Consider the following 12,576-nt stretch of genomic DNA (forward strand, 5'->3'; position numbering starts at 1 on the left):
GATGGCAGAGTGACACAGTGTCAGGAGGTGCCCCTGCCTCACAGGACATGCTGCTCTGACACTGGGGCATTTACATAGTGAAAAGACATTTACATAGTGAAAATTCTGCCCTGGGACAGGTGGACAGCCTTGAGGGCTCTGGGGAGGGAAGGGAGGCTGGAGAAGGATGCTAGGTTCTGGGGGCCCAGCAGGGGACAAGGCATCCCGACGGCTTGGCCACACCCAGCTTTTTGCCACCTGTTTGGGAACAGGCTTCACCTCCCTGACATCAGACTCTTCAGAACAAAAGAACACAGGTATTCCCAGAAGACAGAGCAGAGAAAGACCCCAAGTTTTGGGGCCTGGCATGTGGGGCTGTCCATACGGTGCCTCGTATGGGTGTTCAAAAAGCGGTAACCTTTGTCAGTGAAAGCCAGCCATTGTCTCCTTTGAGGCTCCTGGGATCTGGGGTTATCAGCAGCCCCATTGTGTGGATGAAGAAATGGAGGCCCTGAGAACTTATAAAACTCCCCCTGGGCTGCACAGCTAGCTAAGCTGGCATTCAAACCAGATAGTCTGACTCCTTAGCAGGTAACATAGCTGCTGCACTACATGGCATCATGGGGCCTTTGCTTTTTACAGAAAGTGACATCAGCATTGAGAAAGGAGGAGGGTGGCCTCAGTCTCTCTCGAGGCTGCTGTGTGTCCCTCCTATAATCCACTAGTTCTAGGCCTCCCTGACTTTATGGCAAAGCTCAGGGATGTGGGCAAGATGGAAAGTGAATTGTTCAAATCAGAGCTGCCTGTCCCAGCAGCTTCAGGTAGGAGCCCCTGAAATCAGAGATCTGTGTCCCCAGAATGCTGCACCATCCCTCCTACGGTCTAAGAAAATGTGGCCCAGCAGGAACCTCGGAACATGAAGTCCCCAGCCTAGATGGCTGTCTTGCCCATCACTTGCTGAGGTCCACATGCTGCTAGGAGGCCTGATTGGGTTCCTAAGACCCTGGTGGTCCCCTGGCCTTGCTTACCAAGCCTTCTGCTCCTTCAAGTCCTCTCTGAACCTTCCTCTTCAAAACTACCACCCAGGCCCAGCATCCCAAGAGACATTCCTTCTCTGAGCAATAGAGATGCTCACCTGTTACCAGCCTTATGATCAGTTCCTGCTGATGCCAAGTGCTAGGATTGAGGGTACACCTAGATAATTTTTTTTAACGTATATGCCTGCATGTATGTAAGTGCACCCATGAAGGCAATACACACGGAGGCCAGAAGGTGACAGATTCCCTGGAACTGGAGTTATGAGTGGTTGTTAACTGCCATGTGGGTGCTGGGATCTGAACCCAGGTCATCTGAAAGAGCAGGCAGTACTCTTAACTGCTGAGCCATCTCTCCAGTCCCTGGGTTCTTGCAGGATCTTCCCAGTAGTCCAGGGACCTTTAGGACCAGGGTCACATGCTGGACATTTAGGGGCCTAAAAGGGGCTTATCATAGCTATGATGTTTACTCCCAGTTGAAAAGGAAGAAGCTCAGAGAGGTTAACCAGCTCACCAGAGACACACAACTCACAGGCGATGAAGCCCACACCCAAGCTCCGCCCGCACCTCTGTGCCATATGACTTCCATATGTCATGCCTGTAGGGGCTGTCACTGATCCCTGGGCCCCAGGAGATTTGGACTTACTACATTCCCCTACACAGGATGTACCTCGGGTGCAGGGATTGGAGAAGAGCCAGCTCTCAACGCAGACAGAAGGCTACAGGTGCTATTTGTGAAGAGGAAATGGAAGGATGCTGAGAGCTATTGGCCCTGGAATGTTCTTGTGGGGTGGGGGTGGGGAGGTCTAACCTCGGAAGATGCTCTAACCTCAGGATCCTGTGTAGAGCCTGGCTCTCCAGACTGACTGTGCAACAAGCACTGGCAGAGCCCACTGTGTGCCCAGGCTGGACCCGTGCCAGAGATATACAAAGGATGGGGGTTCCAGTCTGGAAACAGAAACCCAGGCCCTGGTGAGGACAGTGCAGATTAGATGGTGGCCACTGTGGCTGACTGTGCAAGAGCGAAGTGGAACTGCAGACATCCGCAAACAGCTACCACAGAGTAAGGGAAACTGAGGTGCAGGGAGGGGCAGACCAACTACAGATAGGCAGACTGACTGCTGGGCTCTAGTGAAATCTATCAAAGCGAGTCAGGACAGCTCTGGGGAGCCAGGGAGATGGGGCAAAGAGCTTGCTGAGAGGGCCTGTGTGGAGGTCATGGAGCCTGGACGAATAGTGGTGACAGGTCATCACTCTGGGTGATGTTCTGAGAACTCTGTGTGTACCAGGCACTGTGCTGAGCACTTACCATGATCCCCAACTCTTATTTACCTCTTGGGATGTGAGTATGCTCTCCCCACCTTGCAGAAGAAGAGACTAAAGTTCAGGGAGGACCAGTCAGTTATTCAGAAACACGGCAATTTTACTGGGACTATCCAAAGCCCTCAGTGGGGGTGCATGGAAATTGAGGGGCAGTAATGCTGTGGGATATCAGGGTCCCCCAGGCAGGAAGAATTTCCTCTGGTGACCAGCAGCATGTGATACACACGGAGTCTGTCTGAAAACCTGAAGTGGGGGCACGTGGGTGGATGGTCTGAGACACCTGTATCTGGGGTCCAGCTCTACCTGGCATGCAGGCTGCCCTGGGCACGTCACCCTTATTTCCCAACGCAGTCCATCTGTGCAATGGACTCTTCTTCTCAGGGCTCCAAGTGAGGCTCCTTGGGTGATGGAGAGGAAGCCTTCCACACTAACACACACTGACATATGCACCAGGACCCTGAAGCTAAGCTTCTGTGAGCCCCAGAAGCCTGTCCACAGGTTCAGCTCTGAGGTGACCTCTAAGGTCTGCTCTGGCCTTGACAACATCTAGAAGAGCAACCAGTGGCTGGTCAGTGTGCTAGCTATCCTGAAGACAAACGTCTAGAACTCGGTGTGGCCTGAAGTCTGTCTTTTGGTGCTGCACACAGACACCCCAAGGTGTCTTGACACACTGTCACCCTCATGGGGTGGGGAGGTACCTGGTGCTGTGTGGCTACTGGCTGCCAGGGGGACAGTCAGCCATGACAGACATGCAAAGCACATGGGGCAGGCAGAAGGGGTGGCCATGGGCATAATGAGTCCAACCTGGTCCATTGGCTTAGCATCTGCCCGGGCACACACAGGAAGGAACAACCTCACCATCTGGAGTGCAGCTTCAAAGTTGCCCTTGACCTTACCCTCCATACACATAGTAGATGGAGGGGCTGCCAGGACCGGTGGCTGCACAGGCTCCTCCCCCACCACCTTCCACTGTGTCCTCTTGGCCTTCTACCCCCTTGCATCCTCCAGTCCCTCTCTTTGCATCTGCCCTCTTCCAGGACATACTACGCTGCAAGCTGGCTTAAGGTGTGGAGGGGTGGACAGGTAGCACCCCCTCAAGGCCCTCAAGCTGGCCTGCCTTGCTCAGAGGCCTCTGAGCAGGGAGTGCTGGGGAGGTCTGTGCCAGTTCCCATGGGCCAGACCTGTAATCCCAGCACATCAAAGGTGGAGGCAGGAGGATCAGGAGTTCAGTGCTAGCCTTGGCTACACAATGAGTTTGAGGTCAGCCTGGGCTACATAAGATGCTGACTCAAAAACCTAACAGACAAAAAAGTCTGAAGGAGGGAGTGGCATGCTGGAGGCTAGGAACCTAGTGCTTGGCTGGGAGCTTCTGCAGGCTCAGGACATCAGCCTCCTAATGCCAATTCATCCTTCTCACCAAGCTTGGATGCATCCCTCTCCACTTCTAAGCCTCAGGTCTCATCTATGAATGTAGATAAAATAAGTCCTCCAATCACAGGCTGGCATGGTCTAAATGGAAAGGATATGGGGCGCATAAATACGTCATCATCGTGGGACTGTAACTTCCAGGGCTGAGACGCTGGGGCTGAGTGTCCTGTCCTTATTTACCCAGTGCAGGCCATTGCTCCACTCCTGAGAAGTGTTAAACACCTGACTGGAGGGGTGGGGTACAAGGAAGAGGGGTCAGACCTGGGACTCCATCACTGGTCAGTCTGACCAGAGGCTGTATTTATGGCCAGTGGCTCAGCATTTAGTGATGTGGCCTGATCAGGACAGTCATTTCCTATTGTACTGGTGCCCTGCCACCCACCCATCTGTCCCTCAGTGTCCTCATCTGGGAAATGGGTGGATCAGAACACATTTCGTGAGCTACTATGATGATAGGTTGAATTCTTAGTTGTTTTTTTTTTTATTTTATTTGTATGTATGTAAATGCACCACATTTTATACAATGCCTGCAGAGGCCAAAAGAGGGAAGTTGGGTCTCCTGGAAGTGGAGAGTCAGATGTTTTTGTCATCATGTGGGTGCTGGGACCAAACTGGGTCCCCTGAAAGAGCAGCAAGTGCTCTTAACTGCTGAGGCATAGCTCCACATATATAAACACACACACACACACACACACACACACACACACACACTAAACGGGGTCTCCCAAAGCCCCAGCTGGCCTGGAACTCAATATGTAGACCAGGCTAACCTTGATTTCACAGAGATCCATCTGCCTCTGCCTCCTGAGTGCTAGGATTAAAGGCATGTGCCACCACATCTGGCTATTCTGTTAAAACAAGTTTTTATTGAATTTAGTGTGTGTGTGCGCTGGCCAAGCGTGCAAGTATAGAGTTCAAAGGACAACTTATAGGAGTCGGTTCTCTCCTACCATGTGGGTCCAGGGGCCCAAATGCGTCATCAAACTTGATAGCAAGCTCCTTTACCTTCTGAGCCATCTCACTAGCCCAAGGTTAAATTCTCTAAAGTCTTCTGTCCAATGCCAGGCACACAGCCTGTGCTCCAGGCCAACCTGGTCTCAAATCTGAACACTCAGGGATGCGGATGATGGCTGGGCTGCTGCATGAACTAAGGAAAGAGATGGGACTGGGTAAAACTGGCGGGTGTGGGGCTGGAGAGATGGCTCAGCAGTTAAGAACACTGGTTGTTCTTGCAAAAGACCCGGGTTCGAATCCCAGCACCCACATGGCAGTTAGCAACTGTCCATAACTCCAGTCCCAGGGGATCCAACAGGCTCTCTGACTTCCACGGGTATTGCACGACACAGGTGCACTTACCTACATGCAGGCAATATGCGAATACACATAAACTAAAAATAATAAAATTAAAACAAAACCGCCACTCCCTTTGCCCCACCCTGCTGAAGCTCTGGGTCGCCTGGTGGACAAGAGCTGGCACAGGTGGCCCCTCATTTCCTTAGAATGCTCCACTGACAAGCCTGTGGGGCCGTGGCACCAGGAACATCCAGCCGCAGTCAAATGGCTCTCACTGAAGCCTGGGGCTGTGGCTGGGCTCCTGGCCACAGCAGGGAAATGAAGGGACTCGGTGGGCCACAGTAAGGAAATGAAGGGGCTCCCCATGGGCATGGGGACTGACTGTGATGACCATGCAAAGGAACCTCCAGTACCCAAGCATGATGCAGGCACTGGGCCCTCAAGAGCCACCAGCCCCAAGGCACCCACATCAGTTAGCAACTGTCCATAACTCCAGTCCCAGGGGATCCAACAGGCTCTCTGACTTCCACGGGTATTGCACGACACAGGTGCACTTACCTACATGCAGGCAATATGCGAATACACATAAACTAAAAATAATAAAATTAAAACAAAACCGCCACTCCCTTTGCCCCACCCTGCTGAAGCTCTGGGTCGCCTGGTGGACAAGAGCTGGCACAGGTGGCCCCTCATTTCCTTAGAATGCTCCACTGACAAGCCTGTGGGGCCGTGGCACCAGGAACATCCAGCCGCAGTCAAATGGCTCTCACTGAAGCCTGGGGCTGTGGCTGGGCTCCTGGCCACAGCAGGGAAATGAAGGGACTCGGTGGGCCACAGTAAGGAAATGAAGGGGCTCCCCATGGGCATGGGGACTGACTGTGATGACCATGCAAAGGAACCTCCAGTACCCAAGCATGATGCAGGCACTGGGCCCTCAAGAGCCACCAGCCCCAAGTCTGAGGGAACAATGTCATGGCTTTGAGGCACCCCCTGCCCCCATCCTAGTTAAAAAGAAAGCGAAGGTACTGTTTGGGGGAAGAGAAACACAGTGACAGGGACAGAAGAGCCCAGAAGCAGGTGACCTCAAGGATCAGGTAGCCAAGGACATAGACTATAGGCACCCAGACTATATAGAGTGGGTTCAAACCCACCTTCCCACCAATCAACTGAGTGATCTTAGACTAGTCATTGCCACCTACCACTGCCCCTGACCTCTGTTAGCCTTGCTGAGAAAGTCAAATAGTGGCCTGGTATGGCCGTTGGGAGAGAGGGGCTTCCACGAGGGCTGGGGTGCAGCTCAGTGGCAGAATGCTTACCTACCATGTATAAGATGCTGGGGTCCACTCCCAGTGCTCTGAGGAATATTCAATGGGACCTTGAGCAAGTGACATTGTTTATTCAAAAACATCAACAGAGTCCACTGGTCCCTCTACCATAAATACCACCTGTCTCTTCTGTAAGTCACAACCAGGGCACTCAGGGTAATGTCTGGCAGGTAGCTACCGTGGCCAGTTGGCTTGTGCCCAGTTTTGCCCACAGGCACAGCCACTCATGGGCTTCTCACAGGAATCAGTGGCAGCTCCAACAGGACCACTATGGGGGTTCTGCCCAGGAATCTCTACTTGCTGGGTTCAATTCCTAGCACCCCCATGGTGGTTAACAACCATCTGTAACTCCAGTTCCAGGAGATCTGATGCCCTCTTCTGACTTCCACAGGCATTACACAATACAGGTGCACTTACATACATGCAGGCAATACATTCATACACACAAAATAAAAATAGTATTTTTAAAAAAAGAAGCCAGGGCCTGGTGTGGTGGTGTACAACTTTAGTCCCAGCACTTGGGAGGCAGGGGCAGGTAGATCTCTGTGATTTTGAGGCCAGCCTGGTCTACAAAGTGAGTTCCAGGCCAGCTGGGGCTACAGGGAGAGCCTGTCTCAAAAAGACCACACACAGAGAAAAAAAAAAAAGCAGAGCCAGTGATCCTCCATCTTTATCCACTCTTCAAAGACCACCACTTTGATTAGGTAGCAGGCGTTTTATTGGGAGGCAGCAGGAATACCCCTGTTCCCCCTCAGTGTAGAACCAGCAGCCCCCAACAACACAGACCCTGGAAGGAGGCAGAGCCAGAGCCCACCTGGTATTGGGCACCTGCCCCTGAGTGTGTGCCATGGTGAGAAAGAGGGGCACTTGGAGATGGCCACACCAGCTCCATGGGGTCCCCCATCCAGCTGTCCTTGAGAGGGAACCCAGCACTCTCTGATTCCTAAAAACCATCCCTAAAGGTCTGGCCTTAGTAACCACTGATCATCCAGGACAAGCAGGAGCTTACTCCTGGCTGCATTCAACAAGAATAGGCAACTGAGGGACCACACAGAGCTACTTGGGTGCTATGGAAAAGACACTCCAGGCCACATCCTTGGCCTGGGCTGGAGGAGAAGCCCAGGCTCTGTCTCAGGGACAGAGGGAACAGTAACTGCTGCCTGGGTAGAACTCAGGCCCTGAGATGGGTTTTGGGAAGGACATCCCCAAGGGTAGGACCAGAAGAGCTGAGGACACAGCAACAGCAGAGGCCAACCCTGAGAATCTGCCACCACTCCCAGCAGGTGACCAGGAGGGATGAGGGCCTCAGAGTAACACAGGGACTCTGGAGGAAGGCACATGGGTCCAAGACACATGACTGGGCATAGATGCGTGCAGCGGATCTAGCCTAGACCAAGAAGCAAGGTCAGCTGTACCCCCTTGCAGTCACCCAAGGTCTTATCTCACTGGAGACCTGGAGGAGCTGAGCGGTGAGGCTGCAGGGAGCTGGGGCTCTTTTCCCCACAGGGTCCCAAGAGCCAGTCTATTTCTGTTCTCCAGGTCCCTCAGCCACTGGGTTCAGGATGAGAGAGAGAAGCAGACAGGTGGAGAGCCTGTCAGGCACCAGGGTGGTTTGTAGTAGGTGGAATAAATCTCCAGGGTGGCCCTGTTCCTCCCCAACATGACCCTAAGCTGGAGCCTGGGCATCTGACATGAAGGACAGGATGGGTCAGGATATAGGTCAGTGGCCAGGACAAGGTCAATCAAGCTCAGCTGTAGAGGGTCCAGGGGGAACTGATGAGGGACAGGGTTGGGGTCAGTGTAGTGACATCACTTGCTTGGATGGGCAGACAGGTAGACATGCCTGGATGGACAGGCACAGGCTGGGGTTCATTCCATATAGGAGTAGCGCCAGTCCCCCAGCGGCTTATGCGTCTCCTTGATGACCTGGGGCGAGGTCCAGCGCAGGATGTAGTGAGGGCCTCCTGGCTTGTCATTGGTTCCTGTAGAAAAGAGAGTTCTGTTTTTCTTGGAAATGGTACAATGGAGGTAGGGGGGACTGGAGAGATGGCTCAGTGGTTAAGAGCACTTACTGCTCTTCCAGTGGACCCAAGTTCAATTCTCAACACCCATGTCAGGCAACTCACAGCTGCCTGTGACTCCAGCTCCAGGGGATCTGATACCTCTGGATTCTTCAGGGTCTTGAACTCATGTGCAAATGCCCACATACAGACGTACACATATACATATGTGTTTTAAGCAGTACAATGATTCTGGGCAGCAGGGGCAGGGAGGGGCTGGCAGTGAACAGAACCTTAGAGCAGCAGCAGCTAGAGGTGGGAAAGCGCCAGAGGGAATGGACACTCTATCTACAATGCTGAGAGGTTTTGAAAGCTGCAACTCAGCATATAATGCCAGCACTAGAGGGTCCATGCACTCCACTAAGAGTGGCAGAGCACTGTGGAAGGAGCACTGGGCAGGGATCCAGAGACCTCTAGCATGATACTAAGACATAGACTAAGAAATCTATGTCTAGTCTTCATGTCTGATTCCCTGGCTCTTAAAGCCCTTGTAATGTCCTGAGTAACCGGGATTAGAGAACGGTCTGCTTCCTGGTCATATGTGAATTTACAATAATGAGGGCCTCTTAGAGAATGGGGACTGACTGCCATGGGACCCACCCACATTGATTAGAGGGGTGGAACTTCTGGTGAGGTCTACTGAGTGCAGGAGGAGGTAGAGTTAGTCACCCATGCCATGATTTAGCCAACAGTGTCCACAGGATGGAGACTCATTTATCCCAAGAGGTCGGGGCTCTAAAAATGGCAATGGTCAAAAAAAACCCCAATGTGGTGGTGGAAGGTGGTGGGCCCTAAACTCTAAGAGGGCATAAGCTCCTGTGCTGGGAATCTTCCAGACTTCACCCTGGGCACCTCTTCATGTGGCTCACCTACATCCTTTGCAGGCTGGAAAGATGGCAGTTAAGAACACTGAGTGCTTTTGGGGGGGACCCAGGTTCGATTTCCAGCACACACATGGCAGCTAACACCCGCCTGTAACTCCAGTTCTAGGGGATCTGACACCTTTTTCTAACCTCCATGGGCATTACATGACATGGGTACACTTACATACATGCAGGCAATACATTCCTACACATCAAAATAATAATAAAGTATTTTTTTTAGGAGGACAAAGGCATTCCCAGACAGGAATCCACCACCAGATGACTCGTTTAACCTCAAAGGGAGACTGTAAGAGACAAAGAAAGGTCTACAATAAAACTAGAGCACAAGCTACAAAAAACTGGAGTTAAGACCTTACCTACCACCAATCATCTTACACATAAGTGAGCCAAATTCTCTAATTAAAAGTCATGGTGATGGCTTAGTGAGATGGCTCAGTGGTGAAGAGCAGTGGCTGCTCTTGCAGAGGACCTGGGTTTGATTCCCGGCACCCACATGGCCGCTAACAACTGTCTGTAACTCCAGTTCCAGGGAATCTGACGCCCTCTTCTGACCTCTGTGAGCACTGTATGATAGAAGTGCACTTGCGTGCAGGCGACACACTCATACACATAAAATAAAAATAATAAATAAAACTTTTTAAGTTATAGTGACTGAATGAACTTAAAAAACAAGACCCACCAGGTGTGGTGGTGCACACCTTTAATCCCAGTACTTGGGAGGCAGCGGAAGATGGATCTCTGAAGGATCGAGGACAGCCTGATGTACATAGCAAGTTCCAGCTAGTTGGGGCTACAAGGAGACCTCGTCTCAAACAACAACAACAACACCACAAATAAACAAAAAACCAAGACCCTGGGCTGGCAAGGTAGCTCCGTGGGTAAAGTCACTTGCTACCAAGTCTGACAACCTGAGTTTGCTCCCCAGGATTCACATGGTGGAAATACATTGCTTTACATGAAACTCACTTGACCTCTAGGAATACACTTAGACTTTTCAGAAAGGATGTTTCAATATGCAGATGGAGTCTCAAAGACTCAGGAATAGCTTACTCACAGCAGGTAAAATAGACTTTAAACTAAACCAGTAAAAAGAGAAAAGGAAAGTAATTATGTAGATGCTAAAGGGGTTGAATCAGGAAGAAATAACAGTTACAAATACATAAGCAAACACTGTCACACCACCAAACATTAACAGACATAAAAGGAGAGAAAGACTCCAATGCACTGACAGTTGGGAACTGTGACGGCACAGCTATGTAGTAGACAGATAATCCAGAAAAAGCGCACACATGTGCACACACACACACACACACACACACACACACACGCACGCACAAACTGATGAGGATGTGGAGAAGAAACAAGCCTTGCACGTGGGAAGGTTGTGATAGGAATACTCCAGTACAAAGAAAAAGGGAACTCAGCGTGCTCTGTGCCTGAGCGTATGTACACAGCTCTGTCTATCGTGACCTTCTAGCACGTAGCACCCAACCAGGATATGTGTGTTACCATATACGAAGACAAAGAACCTGAACTGTGAAGGGGGACCGACAGAGGGTCTTCCTCTGTTCAAGGCTCTGCTTTGGAGAACTAACTCACAGAGCCAGGTGCTAACACAAATAAACAGAGGAAAGAAATGCCTCGGTGTTTCATCTTTTTACACAGAGCACCTGAAACAAGGTTAAGTTAGTACATTTACAACTGACAGGAAAAGGGGACAATCTACGGGTCCATTGACTGATGGATTGGTAAAGAAATGCAATACATATACATCATGGAATATTATTTGGTCATGAAAAAGAATGCAATCCCCTCTTTTTCAATAGCAGAGATGGAACCAGGATGCTGAGTGGATGAAACCAGGCACAGAAAGATGAGCATTGCATGCTATCGCTCTTGTGAATCTGAGTTGATCTCACAGAAGTTGATAATGAGGATGGTGACTAGAGGCTGGGACTACAGAGTGAGTGGGAAGGAGAGTTGGGGGTACACGATCAGCGGGTACTGAATTACAAACAGAAGCAGGAAGTTCTAGTCTTGCACCATGGGATAACTATGGGTAACAATCACATACTTTAACACCTAGGAGAAAATATTTTGACTGTTTTCATCACAAAAAAAAGTCAGATGTTTGAAGAGAGATGATTGGCCTGTACCACACTGTGTGGAACTCTGACATGGTTCCTCATTAACGCCTGTTTTGGCCCTGCCACTAGGGGGCAGTGGCCTCTGACAATTCATTGCCCCTCCTGAGCCTCAATTTCTCCATCTATGAAGTGGAGGGCATTAGATTTTGGTGATCTTGAGCCGTGGTAGGAAGTGTAGCCACTGGAGATAAAAACCACAGCATTCCGGTGCCTCAGTTTCCTCCCTGGAACAGAATGACTTCTTGGCTCCCAGGGCTCCCATAAGGACTCTGGGTTCACACCTTCTCCTACCCCCCCCTGTGAGCCGTTCCTATGAACACTCTGAAGATAAAGGATCTAAAGTCTCCACCTTCCTCTGGAAAGAGGGACCCACTCACCAGAGGCCCGTGCACCCCCGAAGGGCTGCTGGCCCACCACTGAGCCAGTAGACTTGTCATTGATATAGAAGTTGCCAGCAGCGTTCCTCAGCTTCTCCGTGGCTTCCTTGACAATTTCCCTAGAGAGCAAGACAGTGACCAGATGCCCCCAGCCTCAGGTCTGGCCTCCAACACCCTGTATAGCTCATAGTGGCCACACCGAGGACAGGTGACACTGGCCAGCTGCCAGAAGGCCCTGGATAGGTTAGTCTCTATTTCCTCTCTAAGGGGCTCATCCCACCTCCCCCATTAGGCCACTGGGTGGATGGAGGGTCAGGCCACAGCTGTGGGAGTGGCCCATCCTGGTTCAGCTTAGCCATCTCACTGGAGATGGGGGAACACTCAGACGCCATGCTTACTCCTGGGTTCTAATTCCACCTGTACTCTCTGAGACAAACACGGGCAGCCTCAGGGTCAAGGAGGAAGGAAAATACAAAGCCTCAAGGTTAGCATGGTGGGACCCGGATTAGACCTGCCTCTACTGCAGTGGAATCTCTGCCCCTACATTCTGCTCTGCAGCACGAGATGGGGACAGTGACCTTGCTCAGTGGGGTCCTAACGGGTCTACGAGAGCCAGACACAAGCTCCCCACCCAGGCTTGGTGTCTAGATTCAGACACAATGGTTACAGGTAGGGAGGGCGCTGTATCTGTGTCTCTTATCAATCAGCCGGGCCGCCTGTCTGCAC

General features: G+C 51.3%; 1 protein-coding gene across 2 annotated transcripts in view; it reads right to left on the reverse strand.

Annotated features, from left to right (window-relative positions):
• Positions 1 to 7,036: 7,036 nt before the first annotated feature.
• Aldh4a1 (aldehyde dehydrogenase 4 family member A1) overlaps positions 7,037 to 12,576 on the reverse strand; it is a 29,775-nt gene continuing 24,235 nt past the window's right edge. For both annotated transcript variants that reach the window (XM_017795290.2, XM_008821813.3), the window contains 2 exons: positions 11,851 to 11,969; positions 7,037 to 8,364 (listed from right to left, as the gene is read on the reverse strand). In XM_017795290.2, the coding sequence (XP_017650779.1) occupies positions 8,252 to 8,364; positions 11,851 to 11,969 (232 nt within the window). In that variant the 3' untranslated portion in view covers positions 7,037 to 8,251. The remainder of the gene's footprint in view (positions 8,365 to 11,850; positions 11,970 to 12,576) is intronic.

Source organism: Nannospalax galili, unplaced genomic scaffold (assembly GCF_000622305.1).
Source record: "Nannospalax galili isolate Female #2095 unplaced genomic scaffold, S.galili_v1.0 scaffold1688, whole genome shotgun sequence".
Taxonomy (NCBI): Eukaryota; Metazoa; Chordata; class Mammalia; order Rodentia; family Spalacidae; genus Nannospalax; species Nannospalax galili.